The 27734-nt window shown below is 41.5% G+C and overlaps 1 protein-coding gene and 1 long non-coding RNA gene across 3 annotated transcripts in view; one reads left to right on the forward strand and one right to left on the reverse strand.

Annotated features, from left to right (window-relative positions):
- Positions 1 to 47: 47 nt before the first annotated feature.
- Positions 48 to 27275, forward strand: LOC309494471 (coagulation factor VII-like). 2 transcript variants are annotated; one of them, XM_082163850.1, is made up of 8 exons: positions 48 to 206; positions 288 to 451; positions 1554 to 1578; positions 1660 to 1776; positions 23235 to 23375; positions 24243 to 24451; positions 24494 to 24614; positions 26589 to 27275. In XM_082163850.1, exons 1-8 carry the CDS (start codon positions 146 to 148, stop codon positions 27146 to 27148), a joined length of 1398 nt encoding a protein of 465 aa, XP_082019976.1. In that variant the 5' UTR covers positions 48 to 145; the 3' UTR covers positions 27149 to 27275. The 2 variants fall into 2 exon arrangements, with proteins under 2 accessions (XP_082019976.1, XP_082019977.1); XM_082163851.1 differs by having other exon boundaries at positions 24243 to 24367.
- LOC309494587 overlaps positions 793 to 27734 on the reverse strand; it is a 97348-nt gene continuing 70406 nt past the window's right edge. The window contains exon 2 of the long non-coding RNA XR_014204387.1: positions 793 to 939. This is a non-coding gene — a long non-coding RNA (uncharacterized lncRNA). The remainder of the gene's footprint in view (positions 940 to 27734) is intronic.

Here is a 27734-nt window from a genome sequence, read left to right on the forward strand (position 1 = left end):
TGTGTGTGTGTGTGTGTGTGTGTGTGTGTGTGTGTGTGTGTGTGTGTGTGTGAGTGAGGGAGTGTTTTCAGCTCGAGGGCTGGAGAGTATTTAGACTTCAGACCTTTGAACCTTCAGCACAAGTCAAACTGAAGCGCTGGTCAACATGCGTCTCCTGGCAGGGTTTCACGTCCTCTTCGGTCTTTACTGTGTTCATTCGGCTACAGGTACGGTAAATACACCAACTGTACACCCAGGTGCAGTAGCGTTTATCATGAGAGTGTTGTTGTGTACGTGTGTGTGTTCAGTGTTCACGGGACGGGATGGGGCTCACGAGGTTCTGACCCGGAGCAAGCGGGCGAACTCGGGCTGGTTCGAGGAGATGAAGATGGGTAATCTGGAGAGAGAGTGTCTGGAGGAGAAGTGTTCGTACGAGGAGGCGAGAGAGGTGTTCGAGCACACCGAGGCCACGGTCAGGATTACATCACACGTTCACTGACTGAATGCACTGTTCTCGATGCATGTCGTCTACAAAACTAGTGGAACTTAATCTTAAACTGCTTTTCTCAGCCTGAAGGATTGTAGTTGTATATTTTATTAGTGTAATGCCACATTTACACTGAAAAGGCGGCACAGAAGCGCTTCTTAAGAGGCATTTAGGTGTCTTACGTACACAACCCTCATCCTTCCCTCGATCGGGTCACTTCAGAAATCAGAAAAATTTAGTGTTAATCAGAGGGTCCAAGACCACAGGACTTCTGTCGCACTTGACCCACGAATACACACAAACATTTTTTTTTTGTGGATTCGAGGAGTTTTGTGGTTGAAATTTAAAAAAGTAACGAATCCTTCATTCACGGGTCAATTTGACCCCCTTAGGAATGAATGGAATGCGAGGAATGCTTCAGTACACATAGAAACACCTAAAAATGCTCAAAATTCAAACTAAAAATGCTAAACCTTTACCAAAAAATTATTTATAATGTCTACATGTCTGAATGCATACTGAAGAGAAACTGGCTTTAGGACCCAGAGGAACAGCTCATTTACTCCATATAGAGATATAAGCCCATCTAGAGTCAGGAAATATCATCTTATATTATTTTATTTTTCCACAAGAGGTCAAAGACACACAATGTAAGATATTTAGAGCTGAATTAAAAGGGTTATGCATGAAATTGTGAGTTATTTTGAATTTAAGAATGTGAGGAATATGCTTAAATTACTATTAATTTATTATTTATTGATCAAATCTAGTAATTTAAAGGTAAATAAAATAAAAAATAAATAAAAAAAATCTCCAAAGAAATAAAAAAATTGAAAAATATTATCAAAATGAAATCAAATAAACTTTCTGGACAAACAAAAAATGAAGTATAATTTTATGGCTTCGGGTCATTTTGACCCGCGAAGGAAAGATGTGTTGTGAAGGATGAGAGTTAAACTGCTAATGTATGCTTTGATACTCGTGTCAGAACAGGCATCATGTAGTCTGGCTGTTATGTGGCATGCGTCTGAAATGTGAGTAAAGATGCTTTAATACAAGCAACTCTCTAACTAATGTCTCCACACAGAATGAGTTCTGGAAGATCTACGACGGTGAGTTTTAAAGAAATTTGACTTTTTTTGCTAAATGACATTTTCTGTGTAATTAAGATGCATCTTCATGTTGGTCTGCAGTGAAAGATCACTGCGCTTCAAACCCGTGTGAGAACAACGGCCTGTGCACGAGTCAGAACGCAGAGTCCTTCACGTGTTTGTGTGCGCCGGGCTTCAGCGGACGCCTCTGTGAGCGCGGTGAGAGACTCAACACTGTAGCGGCTCACTTTGATTGTTAGCCTAATGCTGAATTTGTATTTTCATGCATTAACAGCCTGCTTGAATCAGGCAGTGTTGTAACATGTGTACATGATGACAAACTTTAAGTTCTCTTGAAAAAGCCTAACCAGAAAGTTTGAAGTAGTTTTAAAAGCTTGAAGTTTGAAGGTTTTCAATTGGAAAGTTTTAGTTTAGTAAGATAGATAGATAGATAGATAGATAGATAGATAATAATAAATAGTATTATATTAATAATAAATAGGGAATCACAGATAATGCAAGGATGATTCTGATTTAATTTAATTTAATGTTAAGTGGCGATTGATAGCCTATTACACTGACGGTAACAAAGTTTCAATTTGGAATGAAAGATGGAGCATAGGTTACATTTAATAAAATGAAGGAAAAAATGCCCTTTATAAAGGTAAAAAACGTATTCTGATAAGAGTGTTTTCCAACAGTGATGTAATAATTGTAGTTTGAATAATTGTAATGTGATGATCAGATACCATCATAGGTTTGGGCGGTTGGCGGGTGGATTATTTATTTTTAACAGCAGATTCGGGTGACTCAAAGTGCACCAGATTAATGAATTTATCTTTAAAATGTACAAATTTTCTTCCAGGGGGGCATGCCCCCCGACCCCCCTAGGGGTACCGAGCTCCACCCACAAACACATAGGCTATATGATGGTCTATGAAAAATACAAATTTAATTATCTTATTATTAAAATGCATGATCAGGATTTTACCACTTCCGCCTAGTTTTGAGCCAGGAAAAACCCTGCATGTGCAATATAAAGTAATGAACATCTTTCTTTCTTTCTGTTTTATTGCTTTAAAAATAAATAGCATATTAAGCCAATTAAGCAAAAACCTGTCAACAAAAGTCTGAAAAAAACTGGTATTACACTTGACATTCTGTCCCCCTCACTTTTGAAATGATGGCTACGCCCCTGGCTATAGGCCACCCAATGCACCAATAGTCTGTTTAGATCGAATTTGTTATATATTGGATTTAGTCTATGATTTAGATATGGAGATTTATTTTTTAGGTGACCTAAATATTGATTGGAGTTTGAATAATTGCTCATTGAAAAATAAGTTGCAGTCTATAGCCGACACTTGCAATTTGTCACAAGTGGTCACAAAGCCAACAAGAATTTTTTATAATGCTGATGGGACAAAAACGGAAACATGCATAGATTTACTTTTTACTAATGCAACTGATTTGTGTTCAAAAGCAATCTCAATTTGTGTTGGCTTTAGTGATCCTAATTTAATCGCAATTAACAGAAAAACTAAAATCCCCAAACCAGGTCAGAAGATAATAATCAAACGGATGTTTAAAGCCACACTAAGTAGAAATTGTGTTTTTGTCAAACAGCGACCCCTAGAGTCGCTGTGGAATACTTGCACTGTCGTAAATTATATTATAACATTTTTACATGATTGCAGCTAAATCACAAGTAAATAGTCTATAGTCTAGGCCTACTGTATAATTTAATTTGTGTTGTTTTTATTGGAATGTAAACATTACAAAATGCCAGATAACATCAATTAAGTTAAATGTACGTCGCATTATTTCATAACATTGGCCGTTATGTCATTAGACATGATTATTGCAATTTATCATAATAGTTTGCAAATTGTGCTCGTTTACACTATTTACAACCTCTACGTTAGGCTTATTTATGATAATTATATGAGATATTGAAAGCTGTTCTCATGATAATCGCTGGCAAACTAATTCGTGAGGCATAGCTATCTGATTTATCAAAACGATTCCATTTACACCTGGTTCATTTAATGGAGTGCACGTCACCGAGATATGAGCTGCATTTTATAGATCATCAGCTAAAATTTCAAAATCAAAGACCGCAATAAGAGAGAGCAGTAACAGCCCTGGTAAGATCATTTCGTTTCTGTACTTTTAATGATGAAGATTGTGTGTTAAGCGTCTGCGACTTACTTTCACTTTGATTTGCGATAGTTTGCACGTTGGCTTGATGCAGTTGCTCATCTGCGGTGATGCGTGTTCCAGCGCGTCGTCATATCTGGATATAACATATAGCCTATAACACGCTCTCACACGTTTTTTTTATTTTGTTTTTTTTAGCATTTTTGGGAGGAGTACAATTTACATATGTGGTTTCAACAACCATATGCATTTACACTTGTCCAGTTTCGTCTGGAATGCGTCTCAGATCTCCTCCTGAAGTGGTTTGAGGGATCGGATTCAAATCCGTCTCAAATGCGTTTCGGAGGGCATTTAAACCTGGACTTTTCACATCGGATACGGATAGCTATCCGATCTGAGAAAATGCATGAAGTGGCCAGGTGTAAACAACCCCCATGACAAAAACATACGTACGAAAGCCGAAAACAAACGCTGGTTGGCCTCTCACGTCCAAATTTGAGGAAGTGGTGGGGGAAGTGACGTATGCCGTAAAGCAGTCGAATTTTGTAGTTCTTTTTGTGCTCTGGTTACTACCCGAACCCCGAAGTTACATAGTGCCAGTAAAAGCGATACAGACCCTGTCAGGCTATGGCAGACGTGTCATTCAACCTATTGTAAGTCGATGTACCATCACAAGGATCTTGGAAATATATTATGAAGGTTGAAAAGTTACATAGTGTCGCTTTAAATATTTTAATGAGGATAGTTATTGTGCTGATATTAGAAATATAGATTGGTCACAAGTATTAAGGGAAGTAGATCCTGATCTAGCTTTGGAGGTTTTTGCAAATTTATTAATGCCAATTGTTGATAAACATGCCCCATTAAGACGAATGACAGTAAGAAATATTGCTTCTCCATGGTTAGATGCTGAACTTAAGGAATATATGAGGAAAAGAGATAAATTAAAGTCAGAGGCAAGCGTATCAGTGGATAATGGATTATGGGAAAGGTACAAGCAATTAAGAAATTTTGTTACAAAATTAAACAGAACAAAAAAGAGGACCTATTATGAATATAAATTTGAGGAAGTAAAATTAGATAGGAATAAATTATGGAATACATTAAACCAATTAACAGGGCGGAGAGATAAATCTGTACCAACATTTTTAGATGTAGGTGATTCTTTTTTGACTAAACCTGCTGATATAGCTAATTATTTAGGAGATTACTTCATAAAGAAAGTTCAGAATTTACAAAAAGATATGATCTTACAGGAACACTCTGATTTATCTTTTAAGACGATTAAAGATACAATCATGCTTAATAAATCATGTACATTTAAATTTGACAGAGTAAGTCTTACTATAGTAGAAAACATATTAAAGTTAATGAAAGATAAACCTCCTGGTTTTGATGAACTGGATGTTAAGTTATTAAAGATGGTTGCTGATGTGATTACTATGCCTATATGTTATATTATTAATTTAAGTTTAGAAAAATGTGTTTTTCCTGCTAACTGGAAAAAAGCAAAAATTGTGCCTCTTCCAAAAAATAAAAAGGAACATTTCTCTGGGAAAAATAGCAGACCTATAAGTATTCTGCCAATTTTGAGTAAGATTACGGAGAAAATAGTTTATGATCAAATTAATTTGTATTTCTCTAAAAATGGGTTGAATTCACTCTATCAACATGCTTATAAGAAAGGGCACTCTACAACGACAGCCTTAGTTCAGATGGCGGATGATTGGTTGCAAGAAATTGACGATAGAAAATGAGTTGGTACTGTAATGTTAGATATGAGTGCAGCATTTGATTTAATTGATTATGATCTATTATTGGAAAAATTAAGTTGTTATGGATTTGAAAAGTGTGCAATTCAATGGATCTATAGCTATCTTACTAATAGGGAGTTTAATGTACTGTTTAATGGTAGTTACTCTGAGACAAAGGTTCTGCGTTGTGGGGTGCCTCAAGGGAGTTGCCTTGGACCACTGTTATTTTCTATTTTTATTAATGATTTGTCTTTTATTTTGAGGCATGCCACTATTGCCTTATATGCAGATGACTTGACTATTTTTGTGTCTGATTACGACTCTATCAGACTTAATACTGTATTAAATCATGAACTAAAATTAATTGAAAATTGGAACAGAGAAAATAAGTTAATTATTAATGTTGCGAAGAGTAAATGTATGATGTTGGGATCTAATCATCTGTTAAAAGATTCCCCTGTTCTGAATTTGTCAGTTGGTGATTTAATCATTGAACAAGTGGCTGAAGCCAAATTGCTCGGCGTGATTGTGGACAGCAGGCTGACCTGGAACGCTCAGATAAAACTAATATTGAATAAAATGGGCAGGAGTATGGCTGCAGTTCGCCATTACAGAAAGTGCATACCGATTAGTATACGGAAAACTTTGGTGGAATCAATAGTTTTGTGTCATCTGGACTATTGTTCCATCATTTGAGCTTCAACTACAGAGAATAATCTAAACAGATTACAGATTGCACAAAATAAAGCATCTCGGCTTGTTCTAAATAGTTCTTTTAGAGCAGGGGTCACCAAACTTTTTTCTCTGGGGGCCACATTATCATTCCTGACTGTGATGGGGGGGCCGGGTCAGCTATATAACATAGAATTGTATGACCCAGACCAAAATGACCACCAGCAGGCCTCATTGTGTAGTAGAGATTGCTAGCCTGGCACAGCCATCCCCACTACTATATCCACACTACTATATCAACACTACTATATCAACACTACTATATCAACACTTGATTCCTGGCACATATTTGTTTATCTTTACTAGTGGTTTGCAAAAGTAGTAATCGAGTCTTCACACTTTGTTTTAATTAAAGGTCCCATGACATGCTACTTTTTGTAGGCTTTAATATAGTCCTTAGTGGTCCTTAGTACTGTATCTGAAATCTCTTTCCAAAAATTCAGCCTCAGTGCAGAATTATAGCCACTACAAGCCAGTCCCAGAATGAGCTTCCTTCAGATGGGCCGTTTCGGTGTCTGTAGCTTTAAATACTAATAAGGAGGAGAAAGGCGGCGCGAGGTGGAGGGTGGGTGTGGCCTTGACCATCTTGCGCAACGGTACCGTGGCGTGCATGTTTATGTTGGATATTGCAATGGCACGAAGACACGCAGTCGTTCAAGCATTTCAGTTTGACCCAGAAACTGATCCAGATGGAGAAGCAACGGATGAAGAAGTTGCAACTCAGCGGCTCCAGCAGGACGTTTCCCAATGGTTAGTTTAAAATATTATGTCTGGATACGGTACTTTATTCGGATGGTTTACAGTTATTATCATGTAGCTAATGCTAACCTACTGTTGCCTTTTCATGAGAGATCTGTAACGTCTGTAATTTATCTTATTACAATTACATCAAATTTGTTAACTTACTTGTCCGACGTTCAGCAAGCCCAGCTCTGTATTGACCATTCGATGTTCATTTGTACATCCAATTATTGAGCAATTATTATGCTTCGCTCGATCGCTCAAAAGCCATGATATCTCTCGTGGACAAACTAAAATCGCACGCGCACGTTCTACTTCCTTGCTCATTTTCTCATGGGCGAGAAATATTCTCTGGGCGGGCAAAGCAGAGAAAGGGGAGGTAACATTTCTCCTTATGACGTCATAAGGAGGAGATTCAAGATCAGCCCGGTTGAGCTTCCATTTTCTCAAAGGCAGAGAAAAATAGCAAAAGCTCGATTTACACCGATTAAAATTTTTAGAAACTTGGGGACCATATACAGGCTAGGGGAACTCATATTAATGTTAAAAAACCTCAGAAAGTGGAAATTTCATGTCATGGGACCTTTAAAGTTATTCTTCACTTTAAAAATAATCATTGGTCCACTGTTCTTTGAAAACTCTGCACTCTCTTTTAGGGGTGGAACGGTACACAGAAGTCACGGTTCGGTTCATACCTCGGTTCAGACATCACGGTTCGGTATGAGTTCGGTACAATGGAGGGAAAAGCAAAACAGAAATGCAGAAGGCTTGTGCATGTCTCAGGCTGGACCACCAAAGGAAAATAAATTACTTAAGCCTTGTATTTTTTTTAAATAAGTTTTATTAATAAAGTAAAGGCATAGAACCAGTTTATTTGTAGTGCACTGACAATAGTTTTATATAATTAGTTTATTAATTAAATTAATAAAAAGACAAAAAGACCTTGAGATATGTTTGGTAATTGTACCTGAATGAATTGAAAATTAATTTGCTACATTTCAGATTAATATATATTTGTTTTCTTTAAAGGGACAATATGTAGCTTTTTAGGTATTTTATTATCTAAAATCTATATTTTTATTCATAAATATGCCCTCAATGGTGTACAAATACCTATGCCAATGTTCAGACTAATCCTCGTAAACGAAGAATTTATTATCTTTATATACATGGGACGGGTAAGTCCACGGAGGCTTCCATGTAGTTCCGCCATCTTGAAAAACTATAATAGCAGAGAGGGACAAAAAGTACTAGGCCAACGCTTTTCCACAACGCGTTTCGTTCAGAGCCAGCGTCACGTGACTGAAGCCAGCAGAAGCGGAGGAGCAGAGCAGTGAGAGGCGCTTGTCACTGCACCGGCAAGTTTAAAAGGCTGCACTGCACGGTTATTTATACACCGTTCATTCATACATACATATGAGTCACAGGATAAGGAGTCCTCGTCGTCGAAAAAGTCCAAAATAGATCGTAAAAGGAAACGTGACCGGAGATTACAAAAACAAGGGTTACTGTCAGGATAGCTAATGCAGGAGAAAGCTTTCAAAAGAGACCCTGAAGTTGCCTGCTTTCTTCTCGACAGGTAAGTCAATGTTACAGTCTTAATTACAAGCTTTTTTTTCATTGCTTGGTTGTGTACTTTATTATATAGACAGTAGAACATTTATAGTTAAAAGTTAAACAGGCTCTTTGATGAATAGCAGCTATTGAGTAAAGTAATGTTAGAGAAGGCTCTGATGATGATGATGATATCTAACAATGCACATACTTCAAAAAATATAACGAGTAAAGAAGGCATTTCTACTAATTACCATAGTTAATGTTTTTGACAGTCAGTAGTTCATACTGTAACATTTTTTTTTTCGTTGTTTCAAGTTTCAGTTTGTTTTAAATAACAAACATGTTCACCCGAAGAAAAACTCGAAGTGCTATTATAAGACATCCTGTCATAGCTTTTAGGTACATAACGGCTACCGTAGATGCAACGCGCATTTGAAAAAGTGAGGCGCTGGAGAGCATTATTCGTTTGAATGCAAAATACAATTTCACCACTAGATGGGAGTAATTCCTACACAATGTCCCTTTAAAATTTTAATTAACAGTAACTTAAACACTTTGCAGTTTGAATGATGTCCTGTAAAAACTAAATGACGGAGTATGTTTTTATGTTTCTACTGTTCGATCACACCCGCGCATCACTCACACACACACACACAAATATAAGTAAACACTTTGCGACTTTTCGATCGCACCCACACCTCTCTCTCAACATATTCCAGCATTGCAATCTTTACATCGCAGCCTGCTTCAGAGCTTCAGAGTTAAGGCGGACCTACAGATTAGGTGTCCCTAAAGAACCCGCGTATCTAACAGTAGTTCCGCATTGCATTAATTAATTTGCTGGCAAGTTTTATTTATATTTATATAATAGGCCATGACGACTTTTGGGGATTGCCTCATAGCGCCGGTTCAGGTAGTGGGGGGCAGAGGGGCTGGGGGGCCAGTCAAAAGGGGGTGGCGGGCCTGAGTCGGCCCGCGGGCCTTAGTTTGGTGACCCATGTTTTAGAGCAAGTGTCAGGGACATGCATAATCAGTTAGCATGGCTTCATGTAAGAAGTAGAATGAATTATTCTCTTATTAAATTCTTTAAAAATATAATTATTACAAAAGTACCTGAAATTATTTATAAAAGATTGACTTTCTTCAGTGACGTTCATACTTATTCCACTCGCCAATCAAGTGAAGGGCGTTTCTTGTTTCCTGCCTGTCGAACTAATCAACTTCAGAGAACATCATGTTATAGAGCAATGATGGCATGGAACTCGCTCCCGTTATTTTTGGTCTCAGAGAGTCACAATTTTAGTTTTTCCAAAAGTTGGAGAGTGTATTTATTTACTTTGGAGTAACTGTAATTATGTAATTAATAATGACCTTATAATGAGCTATGGCAATTGAAATGTATTTTATATTATACCCAGAGAGTGGTAATATTCTGTACATAGAAGAGCTTATATTGTTATGTTGTTATGTTTAGTGTATATGTGTTGTGCTGTGTTTGTGCTTGTGCATGTGAGTTGATGACTTGATGATGTTGTGTGCACTTCTGTATTTGTCTTCATTGTTGTACAGCTTTGATGTTAATATTTTGGTAAAAATTGTTAAGACCCCAGGAAGAATAGCTGCTGCTTAATGGAGTAGCTAATGGGGATCTAAATAATAAACATAAACATAAACTGTAGCGGCTCACTTTACCCCGATGGTCCAATCACACAACTCACTTCATCAACACTGTAGCGGCTCACTTTACCCCGACGGTCCAATCACACAACTCACTTCATCAACACTGTAGCGGCTCACTTTACCCTGACGGTCCAATCACACAACTCACTTCATCAACACTGTAGCGGCTCACTTTACCCCGACGGTCCAATCACACAACTCACTTCATCAACACTGTAGCGGCTCACTTTACCCCGATGGTCCAATCACACAACTCACTTCATCAACACTGTAGCGGCTCACTTTACCCCTATGGTCCAATCACACAACTCACTTCATCAACACTGTAGCGGCTCACTTTACCCCGATGGTCCAATCACACAACTCACTTCATCAACACTGTAGCGGCTCACTTTACCCTGATGGTCCAATCACACAACTCACTTCATCAACACTGTAGCGGCTCACTTTACCCCTATGGTCCAATCACACAACTCACTTCATCAACACTGTAGCGGCTCACTTTACCCCTATGGTCCAATCACACAACTCACTTCATCAACACTGTAGCGGCTCACTTTACCCCGATGGTCCAATCACACAACTCACTTCATCAACACTGTAGCGGCTCACTTTACCCTGATGGTCCAATCACACAACTCACTTCATCAACACTGTAGCGGCTCACTTTACCCCGATGGTCCAATCACACAACTCACTTCATCAACACTGTAGCGGCTCACTTTACCCCTATGGTCCAATCACACAACTCACTTCATCAACACTGTAGCGGCTCACTTTACCCCTATGGTCCAATCACACAACTCACTTCATCAACACTGTAGCGGCTCACTTTACCCCGATGGTCCAATCACACAACTCACTTCATCAACACTGTAGCGGCTCACTTTACCCCGATGGTCCAATCACACAACTCACTTCATCAACACTGTAGCGGCTCACTTTACCCCGACCCGATGGTCCAATCACACAACTCACTTCATCAACACTGTAGCGGCTCACTTTACCCCAATGGTCCAATCACACAACTCACTTCATCAACACTTTAGCGGCTCACTTTACCCCAATGGTCCAATCACACAACTCACTTCATCAACACTATAGCGGCTCACTTTACCCCAATGGTCCAAACACACAACTCACTTCATCAACACTGTAGCGGCTCACTTTACCCCGATGGTCCAATCACACAACTCACTTCATCAACACTGTAGCGGCTCACTTTACCCCAATGGTCCAATCACACAACTCACTTCATCAACACTGTAGCGGCTCACTTTACCCTGACGGTCCAATCACACAACTCACTTCATCAACACTGTAGCGGCTCACTTTACCCTGACGGCCCAATCACACAACTCACTTCATCAACACTATAGCGGCTCACTTTACCCCGACGGTCCAATCACACAACTCACTTCATCAACACTATAGCGGCTCACTTTACCCTGATGGTCCAATCACACAACTCACTTCATCAACACTGTAGCGGCTCACTTTACCCTGACGGCCCAATCACACAACTCACTTCATCAACACTGTAGCGGCTCACTTTACCCCGATGGCCCAATCACACAACTCACTTCATCAACACTGTAGCGGCTCACTTTACCCCGACGGTCCAATCACACAACTCACTTCATCAACACTGTAGCGGCTCACTTTACCCCGATGGTCCAATCACACAACTCACTTCATCAACACTAGCGGCTCACTTTACCCCGATGGTCCAATCACACAACTCACTTCATCAACACTGTAGCGGCTCACTTTACCCCGATGGTCCAATCACACAACTCACTTCATCAACACTATAGCGGCTCACTTTACCCTGATGGTCCAATCACACAACTCACTTCATCAACACTATAGCGGCTCACTTTACCCCGATGGTCCAATCACACAACTCACTTCATCAACACTGTAGCGGCTCACTTTACCCCGATGGTCCAATCACACAACTCACTTCATCAACACTGTAGTGGCTCACTTTACCCCGATGGTCCAATCACACAACTCACTTCATCAACACTGTAGCGGCTCACTTTACCCCGATGGTCCAATCACACAACTCACTTCATCAACACTATAGCGGCTCACTTTACCCTGATGGTCCAATCACACAACTCACTTCATCAACACTGTAGCGGCTCACTTTACCCCGATGGTCCAATCACACAACTCACTTCATCAACACTGTAGCGGCTCACTTTACCCCGATGGTCCAATCACACAACTCACTTCATCAACACTATAGCGGCTCACTTTACCCTGATGGTCCAATCACACAACTCACTTCATCAACACTATAGCGGCTCACTTTACCCCGATGGTCCAATCACACAACTCACTTCATCAACACTGTAGCGGCTCACTTTACCCCAATGGTCCAAACACACAACTCACTTCATCAACACTGTAGCGGCTCACTTTACCCCGATGGTCCAATCACACAACTCACTTCATCAACACTGTAGCGGCTCACTTTACCCCGACGGTCCAATCACACAACTCACTTCATCAACACTGTAGCGGCTCACTTTACCCCGATGGTCCAATCACACAACTCACTTCATCAACACTAGCGGCTCACTTTACCCCGATGGTCCAATCACACAACTCACTTCATCAACACTGTAGCGGCTCACTTTACCCCTATGGTCCAATCACACAACTCACTTCATCAACACTGTAGCGGCTCACTTTACCCCTATGGTCCAATCACACAACTCACTTCATCAACACTGTAGCGGCTCACTTTACCCCGATGGTCCAATCACACAACTCACTTCATCAACACTGTAGCGGCTCACTTTACCCCGATGGTCCAATCACACAACTCACTTCATCAACACTGTAGCGGCTCACTTTACCCCGACCCGATGGTCCAATCACACAACTCACTTCATCAACACTGTAGCGGCTCACTTTACCCCAATGGTCCAATCACACAACTCACTTCATCAACACTTTAGCGGCTCACTTTACCCCAATGGTCCAATCACACAACTCACTTCATCAACACTATAGCGGCTCACTTTACCCCAATGGTCCAAACACACAACTCACTTCATCAACACTGTAGCGGCTCACTTTACCCCGATGGTCCAATCACACAACTCACTTCATCAACACTGTAGCGGCTCACTTTACCCCAATGGTCCAATCACACAACTCACTTCATCAACACTGTAGCGGCTCACTTTACCCTGACGGTCCAATCACACAACTCACTTCATCAACACTGTAGCGGCTCACTTTACCCTGACGGCCCAATCACACAACTCACTTCATCAACACTATAGCGGCTCACTTTACCCCGACGGTCCAATCACACAACTCACTTCATCAACACTATAGCGGCTCACTTTACCCTGATGGTCCAATCACACAACTCACTTCATCAACACTGTAGCGGCTCACTTTACCCTGACGGCCCAATCACACAACTCACTTCATCAACACTGTAGCGGCTCACTTTACCCCGATGGCCCAATCACACAACTCACTTCATCAACACTGTAGCGGCTCACTTTACCCCGACGGTCCAATCACACAACTCACTTCATCAACACTGTAGCGGCTCACTTTACCCCGATGGTCCAATCACACAACTCACTTCATCAACACTAGCGGCTCACTTTACCCCGATGGTCCAATCACACAACTCACTTCATCAACACTGTAGCGGCTCACTTTACCCCGATGGTCCAATCACACAACTCACTTCATCAACACTATAGCGGCTCACTTTACCCTGATGGTCCAATCACACAACTCACTTCATCAACACTATAGCGGCTCACTTTACCCCGATGGTCCAATCACACAACTCACTTCATCAACACTGTAGCGGCTCACTTTACCCCGATGGTCCAAACACACAACTCACTTCATCAACACTGTAGCGGCTCACTTTACCCCGATGGTCCAATCACACAACTCACTTCATCAACACTGTAGCGGCTCACTTTACCCCGACGGTCCAATCACACAACTCACTTCATCAACACTGTAGCGGCTCACTTTACCCCGATGGTCCAATCACACAACTCACTTCATCAACACTAGCGGCTCACTTTACCCCGATGGTCCAATCACACAACTCACTTCATCAACACTGTAGCGGCTCACTTTACCCCGATGGTCCAATCACACAACTCACTTCATCAACACTATAGCGGCTCACTTTACCCTGATGGTCCAATCACACAACTCACTTCATCAACACTATAGCGGCTCACTTTACCCCGATGGTCCAATCACACAACTCACTTCATCAACACTGTAGCGGCTCACTTTACCCCGATGGTCCAATCACACAACTCACTTCATCAACACTGTAGTGGCTCACTTTACCCCGATGGTCCAATCACACAACTCACTTCATCAACACTGTAGCGGCTCACTTTACCCCGATGGTCCAATCACACAACTCACTTCATCAACACTATAGCGGCTCACTTTACCCTGATGGTCCAATCACACAACTCACTTCATCAACACTATAGCGGCTCACTTTACCCCGATGGTCCAATCACACAACTCACTTCATCAACACTATAGCGGCTCACTTTACCCCGATGGTCCAATCACACAACTCACTTCATCAACACTATAGCGGCTCACTTTACCCTGATGGTCCAATCACACAACTCACTTCATCAACACTATAGCGGCTCACTTTACCCTGATGGCCCAATCACACAACTCACTTCATCAACACTATAGCGGCTCACTTTACCCCGACGGTCCAATCACACAACTCACTTCATCAACACTGTAGCGGCTCACTTTACCCCGACGGTCCAATCACACAACTCACTTCATCAACACTATAGCGGCTCACTTTACCCCGATGGTCCAATCACACAACTCACTTCATCAACACTGTAGCGGCTCACTTTACCCTGATGGTCCAATCACACAACTCACTTCATCAACACTGTAGCGGCTCACTTTACCCCGATGGTCCAATCACACAACTCACTTCATCAACACTGTAGCGGCTCACTTTACCCCGACGGTCCAATCACACAACTCACTTCATCAACACTATAGCGGCTCACTTTACCCCGATGGTCCAATCACACAACTCACTTCATCAACACTATAGCGGCTCACTTTACCCTGACGGTCCAATCACACAACTCACTTCATCAACACTGTAGCGGCTCACTTTACCCCTATGGTCCAATCACACAACTCACTTCATCAACATTATAGCGGCTCACTTTATCCCGATGGTCCAATCACACAACTCACTTCATCAACACTGTAGCGGCTCACTTTATCCCGATGGTCCAATCACACAACTCACTTCATCAACACTATAGCGGCTCACTTTACCCCGATGGTCCAATCACACAACTCACTTCATCAACACTATAGCGGCTCACTTTACCCCGATGGTCCAATCACACAACTCACTTCATCAACACTGTAGCGGCTCACTTTACCCTGATGGTCCAATCACACAACTCACTTCATCAACACTGTAGCGGCTCACTTTACCCCGATGGTCCAATCACACAACTCACTTCATCAACACTGTAGCGGCTCACTTTACCCCGACGGTCCAATCACACAACTCACTTCATCAACACTATAGCGGCTCACTTTACCCCGATGGTCCAATCACACAACTCACTTCATCAACACTATAGCGGCTCACTTTACCCCGATGGTCCAATCACACAACTCACTTCATCAACACTATAGCGGCTCACTTTACCCTGACGGTCCAATCACACAACTCACTTCATCAACACTGTAGCGGCTCACTTTACCCCTATGGTCCAATCACACAACTCACTTCATCAACACTGTAGTGGCTCACTTTACCCCGATGGTCCAATCACACAACTCACTTCATCAACACTGTAGCGGCTCACTTTACCCCGATGGTCCAATCACACAACTCACTTCATCAACACTATAGCGGCTCACTTTACCCTGATGGTCCAATCACACAACTCACTTCATCAACACTATAGCGGCTCACTTTACCCCGATGGTCCAATCACACAACTCACTTCATCAACACTGTAGCGGCTCACTTTACCCCTATGGTCCAATCACACAACTCACTTCATCAACACTGTAGTGGCTCACTTTACCCCGATGGTCCAATCACACAACTCACTTCATCAACACTGTAGCGGCTCACTTTACCCCGATGGTCCAATCACACAACTCACTTCATCAACACTATAGCGGCTCACTTTACCCTGATGGTCCAATCACACAACTCACTTCATCAACACTATAGCGGCTCACTTTACCCCGATGGTCCAATCACACAACTCACTTCATCAACACTATAGCGGCTCACTTTACCCCGATGGTCCAATCACACAACTCACTTCATCAACACTGTAGCGGCTCACTTTACCCTGATGGTCCAATCACACAACTCACTTCATCAACACTGTAGCGGCTCACTTTACCCCGATGGTCCAATCACACAACTCACTTCATCAACACTGTAGCGGCTCACTTTACCCTGATGGTCCAATCACACAACTCACTTCATCAACACTGTAGCGGCTCACTTTACCCCGATGGTCCAATCACACAACTCACTTCATCAACACTGTAGCGGCTCACTTTACCCCGACGGTCCAATCACACAACTCACTTCATCAACACTATAGCGGCTCACTTTACCCCGATGGTCCAATCACACAACTCACTTCATCAACACTATAGCGGCTCACTTTACCCTGACGGTCCAATCACACAACTCACTTCATCAACACTGTAGCGGCTCACTTTACCCCTATGGTCCAATCACACAACTCACTTCATCAACATTATAGCGGCTCACTTTATCCCGATGGTCCAATCACACAACTCACTTCATCAACACTGTAGCGGCTCACTTTACCCCTATGGTCCAATCACACAACTCACTTCATCAACACTGTAGCGGCTCACTTTATCCCGATGGTCCAATCACACAACTCACTTCATCAACACTATAGCGGCTCACTTTACCCCGATGGTCCAATCACACAACTCACTTCATCAACACTATAGCGGCTCACTTTACCCCGATGGTCCAATCACACAACTCACTTCATCAACACTATAGCGGCTCACTTTACCCCGACGGTCCAATCACACAACTCACTTCATCAACACTGTAGCGGCTCACTTTACCCCGACGGTCCAATCACACAACTCACTTCATCAACACTGTAGCGGCTCACTTTACCCCGACGGTCCAATCACACAACTCACTTCATCAACACTGTAGCGGCTCACTTTACCCCGACGGTCCAATCACACAACTCACTTCATCAACACTGTAGCGGCTCACTTTACCCCGACGGTCCAATCACACAACTCACTTCATCAACACTGTAGCGGCTCACTTTACCCCGACGGTCCAATCACACAACTCACTTCATCAACACTGTAGCGGCTCACTTTACCCGACGGTCCAATCACACAACTCGCTTCATCAACACTGTAGCGGCTCACTTTACCCCGACGGTCCAATCACACAACTCACTTCATCAACACTGTAGCGGCTCACTTTACCCCGATGGTCCAATCACACAACTCGCTTCATCAACACTGTAGCGGCTCACTTTACCCCGACGGTCCAATCACACAACTCGCTTCATCAACACTGTAGCGGCTCACTTTACCCCGATGGTCCAATCACACAACTCACTTCATCAACACTGTTGTACACTGTAAAAAATGATTTTTTGGTGAAGTAAATACGACTGAAAAAAAACAATGTAATTTACATGAAAAAGTTAGTTCAGGCAAGAATTAAAAAAACGAAGTAAATTCCATATCAGTACTTAATTCAAGCGAGTAGAAATGAAAGCGTAAATATCAACTCAATAAAATTAAGTAAAAATTACTAAACTTTTCTGATACTGGGGTTCCCATCATGCACTGGACCTTGAATAATTAATGAGGTTCATGTTTCACTAGTTTCCAGCTGTATTTACACTGTTTTATCATTGCTTTTGTTGTCAGGATTAGTAACTTGCCATTTTGTGACATTTCGAGTAAATTTTCTGCTCAAAATGACACATTCAAACACAAAAACGATCCATCAAATGTTACCGTCATTGTGAATTGTCTACCAAGTATTGAGGTCTTTGCATTCACATGATGCTTAACATCTGACATGATGTAGTATAAATCACTTAGATAATCTAAGTAAAACACATACTATAAATGACTGGTATAATTCAATATTATTGTTTGAGTGAAATGTAATGCAAAGGAAATTTCAACTAAATCGATAATAATCAACCTTTTACTAGTTAAGTTAAAATGACTTATTTTCTTTGTTACTTTCACTTAACTAGGTTAAGTAAAGTTTACTTAATTCCATATTCCAAGTAAATTTAACTTAAAGATTTCTAATTAAAGCTACTGATAAATATGTTTAGGTTTTTACTTGGCAAATCTTTGTAAATTTACTAGCATTTTCTGAGTGGAAAAAGTTGCCTAGCTTTTTTCAAGTAAATCCTACTCCAAATTTTTTTCAGTGTAGCGGCTCACTTTACCCCGATGGTCCAATCACACAACTCACTTCATCAACACTGTAGCGGCTCACTTTACCCTGATGGTCCAATCACACAACTCACTTCATCAACACTGTAGCGGCTCACTTTACCCCGATGGTCCAATCACACAACTCACTTCATCAACACTGTAGCGGCTCACTTTACCCCGATGGTCCAATCACACAACTCACTTCATCAACACTGTAGCGGCTCACTTTACCCCGACGGTCCAATCACACAACTCACTTCATCAACACTGTAGCGGCTCACTTTACCCCGACGGTCCAATCACACAACTCACTTCATCAACACTGTAGCGGCTCACTTTACCCTGATGGTCCAATCACACAACTCACTTCATCAACACTGTAGCGGCTCACTTTACCCCGACGGTCCAATCACACAACTCACTTCATCAACACTGTAGCGGCTCACTTTACCCTGACGGTCCAATCACACATTCTGATGACTATAACCCTCTGGAGTCTGAGCGTTTTTTTGGGCCCTGGGGGTGTTCTGACATGCCCTGACATTTGTGCTTTTTTCAGTTGCTTATAAACATATTAATGGCAAAGGTGTAAATTCACTCTATATAGCACAAACAGGACTACAATAATATGTGAGCCACATGTATGTACATGTTTTCATTTTTGAGAGAATAATGTTTATGCGTGGTTATCGAAAAAACTAAAAATTAAAATTTTTGAAATAAGACCACAAAACACATACTAAATATGTGGCAATAAGACTTTTGACTTATGGATGTCGTCGCCTATAGTTTTTTCTTCAAAATTATGTGAAAATAGTCTTGCTTTATCGTTCACATAAAACCATACATTGATTTAAATTGATGTAAAACAGGTTTTGCTTGGAAAGCCAATATGCGAGGGGGCGTGAACGAGGAGTGGTTTACACCTTAGAATACACCCACTCTGCATAATTAGCCATTCACTCAGGTGTGACACTGACTGAGCCACAATGAAAGGACAAAAGATATATTTAGAAGAAGACTTATATTGACCATTTAAGATTTTGCTTACATCTATCTTGTAAATATGTTTTGCTATTTTATTAAAATGGTTACAATTACAACAATAATTACAATTTCAACAATATTTCAAGTGTACTCTTTCTTTGTAAAAAAAAAATGATTATAGGCCCTACATTTTATCTATGTATTCATTAGTCTGAATATAACCAACATTGGAACAGCTAACATCTTAGTTGATGACTTTATTTTTGACAAAAATCGTATTTTATATATAGAAATGGCTAAACAAAAGCTTATTTGATGTGGCAGTATATTCTACAGTAAAAACTGTACCCAAATCTACTAAACAAAATGTTGTCTTTCATATTTCGTCTGACTGTAACGTTGTTTTCATGAAATATTAGGGCATATTGTTAATTTGCAGTTTAATACGTTGCTTATACAAATAGCCTACATTTTATTTCAACATTCAGTCGATGTTTACTTATCTCAGTATAGCAATACAGTTTGCTAAAACATCATCATTCATTCACACACGCGATTTAAATTTAAACTGTCTTTGCCAGCTGTGGTAAACAGCGCGCATCTGTGCCGTTTATTCATTCATAAACAGAAACCCACTTGAAGAAATTCACGTGAGAAGGAAAAAACTTACTTGTATTCCTCAGCTCGCTCCTCGATATACCCGCACTTCTGAGGGACATTTTCGATTAGTATTATTCCTCACAGCGCTGCAAGACGGTGTAAACAATGATCTAAATAAACGTGTGTGTTTTCTCGAGCTGATGGGGGCGTTCACAGGATTGCCTCAGCCATTTGCGTTTGAATAGCGCGCGCTCTCCGTGGGCGGGGCCGATTATAACGTAATGAGATGAGATGAGCTCGACTGGAATCGCTCTCTTTTAATACAGATTTCACAAGATGAGAATAATTGTTTTTTTATATAAATGACTTCATTTAAAAGAAGAGAATTCAAGCTTCATGCCTGTCTGTCTGTATGTCTGTTTGACTGAGTATTCGCTGAGTTATTGTTAATTTTCGGACGCGTTTCAGAATGGACTTCACTGGCAGAGAGAAGGCAGAACTCGCTTCGTGTTTATTTTTCTTTATTTGGCAAAAAGCACAACACTTTGTTTTTATTGTGAGTATACACAAAAATAATACACATTTAACAGAATCGATTGATGTATGAAACTCCTATGGAAAATCAAAGTCAACAGAGTATTTATGAGTTTCTTTTACACTAATAAAAAAAAAGCGAGCTGGTATCGCCGGCGATACAGCCGACCTCAGGGGGCTTTACCCCGACGGTCCAATCACACAACTCACTTCATCAACACTGTAGCGGCTCACTTTACCCTGATGGTCCAATCACACAACTCACTTCATCAACACTGTAGCGGCTCACTTTACCCCGACGGTCCAATCACACAACTCACTTCATCAACACTGTAGCGGCTCACTTTACCCTGACGGTCCAATCACACATTCTGATGACTATAAGTAACATTGCACCAACATGTCTATTAACTCTCTTTAGAGTGTTAGTAGAGTGTTAGTAGAGTGTTAGTAGAGTGTTAGTAGAGTATTAGTAGAGTATTAGTAGAGTGTTAGTAGAGTATTATTAGAGTGTTAGTAGAGTGTTAGTAGAGTATTAGTAGAGTGTTAGGGTTAGAATAAGTTAAAGGTGCATTGCGCAACATTTCATGTTAAAAATACCCGTTTTTCTAACCCATACATGATTAAACAATTGCCTGATGGGCTGAATGAGCCCTTCTCTGATCACTGAGATTGCCTCTATAATCCTGTACAGTAAAATAAATAAGAGGGATTCGGGACGGAATTTGAGACTGGGCGTGACATCATGCGCGTTCACACTCACCTGGCTATGTCTGGCAGGTTTGTGTATTCGCCGCCATTCTCCGTATCAGCGAAGACAACTCGAGCGACAAAACTTTAGTCAACTTTCAACAAAAGTAGAAGATGGATTCAAAGAGACCGGCTTGTAGTTCATTCCAAACCCCAACGCAAACTCCACGTAAGACAAAGAAAAGAAAACTTTTGTCTAGTGCCACCAAAAGGGCCAAATTGGACTCAGACAGGCGTCGGAATAAGACGAGAGTCAACATCGGGAAGGCTTTCAACAAATGGAGAGATCTCCGGTCTGCTCTAGGGCTCAAACGGGATCCTCAGTTGGCTTTTAGTTGGCTAAATGTATTTTTGCTAGGTATTGTGTTGTATTATTGGGTGAAGTGCGATACGGGGCGAATCCAATGTAAAATGCTAGAGTTATCAGCTGGGGAGCACGCGGTTCACGCGCAAATCGTTCATGTGTGTATGTAACGGTAGGGTGATTAAATGTATACAGTTGAATTTATATAAATTGCCCTGTTTAGTTAAAGGTCGATGTATGATCTGTGTTGTCACATGTGTTTTATGTGAGATTGGGGCTTGTGAATATAGAGAGTGTCGCTGTTTAAGGATGCGCACTACTTTAAGTGCACTTATTTATTCACGGTGAACTTGGGATGCGTTGATTTAAAGGGGAAGTACATACGAGCTCATGCACTTGTGTATAACATTATATAAATAAGAGAGCTCATGCATTGTTGAGTGTAATAATTGTTCATTTATTGCCACAATTCATTCTAAGTAAAAACTCTGGATATGAAGCATCTCGTCTGACTGTTTATTGATAAACGTGCTCCCTTACAGGAGTGCTGCATAAAAAGTTTATCAATCAGTTGCTCGTGCAAGCGTGTGTGTGCGTGTGGTCCATGAGCGTGCACACCTCTGGTTGCAGTTTCGCTTGTCGCCAGAGGGGGCATAGTTCTGCAAAAACTCAGAGACTTGCTCATTGCACCTTTAACATGTAGTTGCAAAGTTACTAATAATCAGTTGAATGTCTATTGTGGAGCATCACAATAAAGAGCAGATATTAAGCAGACAGTCTACTAATACTCTACTAATACTCTAATGAGAGTTAGTTGACATGTAGTTGCAAAGTTACGTATAGTCAACAGCACGTTCAAAAGGGACCATCAAAATAAAGTGTTACCAATTAATTTCTGTGCAATTTATGAAAAACTGTGCAACTTCTGTGCAAAGATATTGAAAAAATATGAAAAAAATAAATAAATCTAATAAGATAGACTGTAGGTTACAGATTGAGACCAGAAGGGATCCATACATTATAGGTTTTTTTTTTTTGGTTTTTTTTGTGCAGTCAACACTACAAATTAAAAATGGAGAAAATGGAGTGAGACCAAATAATGTCAAAATTTTGTAGAACATTTCGCTTTTAATGGGAAGTCACACTTTAACAGGGTTAAGGGACATAATTGTTTGTCATTAAAATGTTATTTAGTAATCAAATCTATGTTAAACAGACGCAAGTTCAACAGTTGAATAATTTTAATTGCCAAAAATGCTGGAAAAATGATGTTCTTCCTGTGGAAGTGAAAGAACAAACGAATTCCTGACTCAAGCCCAAGAACATGTTCCCCCTGTTTGCCTCCTCAGAGATTCGAGGTGTTCCTGACACCTGTCTGCACGAGAACGGTCAGTGCGAACACTTCTGCGTGGAGGAGGACGGGCAGCGCAACTGTTCCTGTGCCGACGGGTATTTCTTAGGGTCAGATGGCCAGAACTGCCTGACACACGGTGAGAATATCACACACTCACGGATCAAGCCAAGCCCTACACTTGATCTCGTTCCAGCTTCCCTTTCATGCCGAGTGGTTCAGTATAGCCTTGCAAACACTGTACAGACATGTGTAAAGGGATAGTTCACCCAAAAATGAAAATTAGCCCATGATTTACTCACCCTCAAGTCATCCTAGGTGTATATGACATTCTTCTTTCAGACGAACGAGTTATATTAAAAAATGTCCTGGCTTTTCCAAGCTTTATAATGGATAGATGCACTTTTATAATGGATAGATGCACTTTTATGATGATAGATGCACTTTTATCATGGATAGATGCACTTTTATCATGGATAGATGCACTTTTATCATGGATAGATGCACTTTTATGATGGACAGATGCACTTTTATGATGGATAGATGCACTTTTATGATGGATAGATGCACTTTTATCATGGATAGATGCACTTTTATCATGGATAGATGCACTTTTATCATGGATAGATGCACTTTTATGATGGATAGATGCACTTTTATGATGGATATATGCACTTTTATCATGGATAGATGCACTTTTATCAGGGATAGATGCACTTTTTATCATGGATAGATGCACTTTTATGATGGATAGATGCACTTTTATGGACTTCAAAACAGAAACAGCCATTCACTGCCATTATAAAGCTTGGAAGAGCCAGGACATTTATTAATATAACTCTGATTGTATTCGTCTGAAAGAAGAATGTCATATACACCTAGGATGACTTTAGGGTGAGTAAATCATGGGCTAATTTTCATTTTTGGGTGAATTATCCCTTTAATTACATAGAAAACTGTCTAATTCGTTTAGAATTAAACCATTATAACTGTCCGTGTGTTACAGAGGCTTTTCCGTGTGGGAAGGTTCCACTTCTTTGGGGGGGAGGTTCTGCTACGAACCTTCAGGCGGATCTGAGGTCTCGAATCGTTGGTGGAGCTGAATGTCCTAAAGGTCACTGTCCGTGGCAGGTAGCAGAGGTCACGTCACAGAACACATGTCGATGTGTCATTACTGTCAAACACCTGTGTGTGTGTGTGTGTGTGTGTGTGTGTGTGTGTGTGTGTGTGTGTGTGTGTGTGTGTGTGTGTGGACAGGTGCTGCTGAAGTACGGCGAGAAGGGCTTCTGTGGAGGTGTGATCTATAAACCCACCTGGATCCTCACAGCCGCACACTGTTTAGAGAAACTCAAAGTCAAGTTTCTCAAGATAGTCGCAGGTACAGTCGCTCTCAGAGCAGAATTATTACACACGCTCTTCTGATTGGCTGTGATTTTTTATTGATTTGGTTGCGATTGCAGTGCACCTGCCGAGTGACTCCGCCCACACGCTTTTCTGATTGGCTCTGATTCTGTCATTAGTTCTCATGTCATTCCAAAACCCACAAGCCTTTCATTCAACACAAATGAAGATGTTTTTATTACAATCTGAGGGGTTTCTGTCCCTCCATTAAAAGTCTATTCACCCAAAACTCTGACGAAGATCTATGAATATCTTCCTTAGTGTTTCAAAGATGAACGAAAGTCAACATGAAAGTGTTTGAATTTACATAAACCCTGTGCGTGAGGGAATCGGAGCTAACACATGAGCTCTTGAAGCTCCGCCCTCTGTGCCGGGAGCAGCAGCTCATTTGCATTTAAAGGTGACATATTACGCCCCTTTTCACAAGATGTAATATAAATCTATGGTGTCCCCAGAATGTGTCTGTGAAATCCAGATCATTTATTATAGCTTGTCAAATTTGCCCCTTTTTGGGTATGAGCAAAAACGTGCCATTTTTGTGTGTGTCCCTTTAAATGCAAATGAGCTGCAGCCCCACCTCCATTCAGAAGAGGTCGGAGTCTTTACACGAGCTTCAGATTCTCCGTCAATAACAAAACAGGCCAATCTCACTCATCCAGAATCCCAGTAGCGAGTGCAGCCTTACGGAGAGACTCAGGAAGAGTTTCACTTTTAGAGTCCGCCCTCTGTGCCGGGAGCAGCAGCTTATTTGCATTTAAAGGGACACACACAAAAAAACGGCGTGTTTTTTGCTCACACTCAAAAAGTGACAATTTTAACGTGCTATAAAAAATATCTGTGGTGTATTGTGAGCTAAAACTTCACATACACACTCATCAGACTAGAGTCCTGCACGGGTTCGGGTACCCGCGGGTGTCGGATACGGGTGCGGGTCGGATCGGACACGGGGGAAACACAGGTCTAAACACGGGTTTAAAACAATCACATGCAAACGTAAAAATATATGCATATTTTTAGGAACACAAAAATATTCCTGTATTTCAAGTTGATAAAATAATTTAAAATCCACATCAGTTTATTTGTGCCCATGCGCCACGCCCTCCCAGGATCTATAACGTTACCTAGGTTACTTTCACTTTTAAAAATTCCTCATAACCGCGCGCGCGATCTGCTTGCAGTTGTCGAGATGGATGCTGAGTTGAAGAAAAGAATAGCTAGTGGAGATTGTAAAGTTGTCGACAATACGTCATCAAAAATCAAGTCCAGTGTGTGGGAGAAATTTGGAGTTATCTGAAGAAAACAATATTGTGAAAGGCTTTGCTGCATGCATTTTCGTGTTGGATAGCCGCAAATGTGGAACTTCATCGCTGAGGAAGCACGCAGATAACTGTGGTAACAAACCAAGCAGTGTGGTGTGCAGGGCGAGTTTGAACCCAAAATTGTCAGATGTAGGCTAGACGAAATTGCGTGGCAGATATAGTGTTGTAGCCGTGTCTGTTCGATTGGTAAAATGTGATAAGGCTACTCAGTTTTGTGGTAACGTTAGCCATGTTCTTCATGTACCGGCCTTTTGACAGCTTCGGCTGAAGTTGTCCTTGTGTTAATTGTCGTTATAACTTCTGTATGACCTGGCATTGCTGGCAATAAACATTTTTGTAATTGTGTCTATAATGTGATTGGCTAAACTGATTTTATTTCGGGTGCGGGTCGGGTGTGGGTTCTATTTTAAGCGTTTCGGGTCGGGTGCGGATTTTAATTAGTGCTGTTGACGGATAACGGGTCGGATGCTGTTTGAAGTACTGCGGGTACGGGCGGGTGCGGATTTACAAAATCGGACCCGTGCAGGACTCTGCATCAGACACTTATTTTACATCTTGTGAAAAGGGCATTATAGGACCCCTTTAAGATTGTTAATGACTAACTATTGTTGTTCTGTCGCCCTGTGACTCAGGTGAGCACGACATCGAGGTGGACGAAGGCACAGAACAGGTGATCCAGGTGGAGGAGATGCTAATGCACCCCGGCTACGTGTCGGAGACCGCAGACAGTGACATCGCCCTGCTGCGTCTGAGCAGACCCGTCATCTACGGCACGTACGCCGTGCCCGTGTGCCTGCCGGTGCGCGACATGGCGGAGCGCGTGCTGTGGGCCGTTAGCAAGCACACGGTGAGCGGGTGGGGCAAACGCAGCGAGGACGGACCCACCTCACGTTTACTGCGCCGACTCCAGGTGCCGCGCATTCGCACGCAGGAGTGTGTGGCAGGCAGCAAACTCTTGCTCACTGATAACATGTTCTGTGCCGGTTACATCGAGGGAAAGCAAGACTCGTGTAAAGGCGACAGCGGAGGCCCGCTAGTGACCCGCTACAGAAACACCACGTTCCTGCTGGGAATCGTGAGCTGGGGGAAAGGCTGCGCTCGACCGGGATCCTACGGCATCTACACGCGCGTCTCCAACTACCTGCAGTGGATCCACGAACACACGGCGAATTCTACTCATGTGAAGCATTAAAGCTTCTCAATTTGAGCGCTGCTCTATTTATGTCTGATTTCTTCATTGTTTGACATTTTTTATCTTCTCAATGCTTTGGTCTTCATTACCTCATTCAAAAATAAACAATTCAGTAGAATGAAAATTATCTGTGTTTATATGCATGTGTATAAATGCGTGTGTGTGCACATTTTTCAGTCTCTCTTGAGTATATATTCACCATATACTTTGTATGTTGTTGTTCCAGGGCGACGGTGCAGAATTAAAAAACGTTTATCGAGTATCGCCATCGTGGCTCATTAGGACAAGAACTCTGATTAACATGGAAAAGCTGTGTTTTATTGCGTCACAGTGTCGCGTCTGGTTAGGACAGGGTGTAATACATAGTTAAATACTAATAAGTGGTTTCTCACATTATACGGTTAGTACTGTTTCAAAATACTCTGTGTGAGCATAAAGTTCCTCTATTGTGTCGTATATCCGAGTGAAACGCTTCAGGAACAAGAACAAATGTGGGCGGGGCTTGATTGTGTCTGTGGGGAATTGATTGGATGGTTGTGGTTTCCTATTGGCTGATCTCATGTGAGTGACAGGTTATAGCCCTGCC

This window comes from Leuciscus leuciscus (assembly GCF_965113295.1).
Source record: "Leuciscus leuciscus genome assembly, chromosome: 3".
NCBI classification, from domain to species: Eukaryota; Metazoa; Chordata; class Actinopteri; order Cypriniformes; family Leuciscidae; genus Leuciscus; species Leuciscus leuciscus.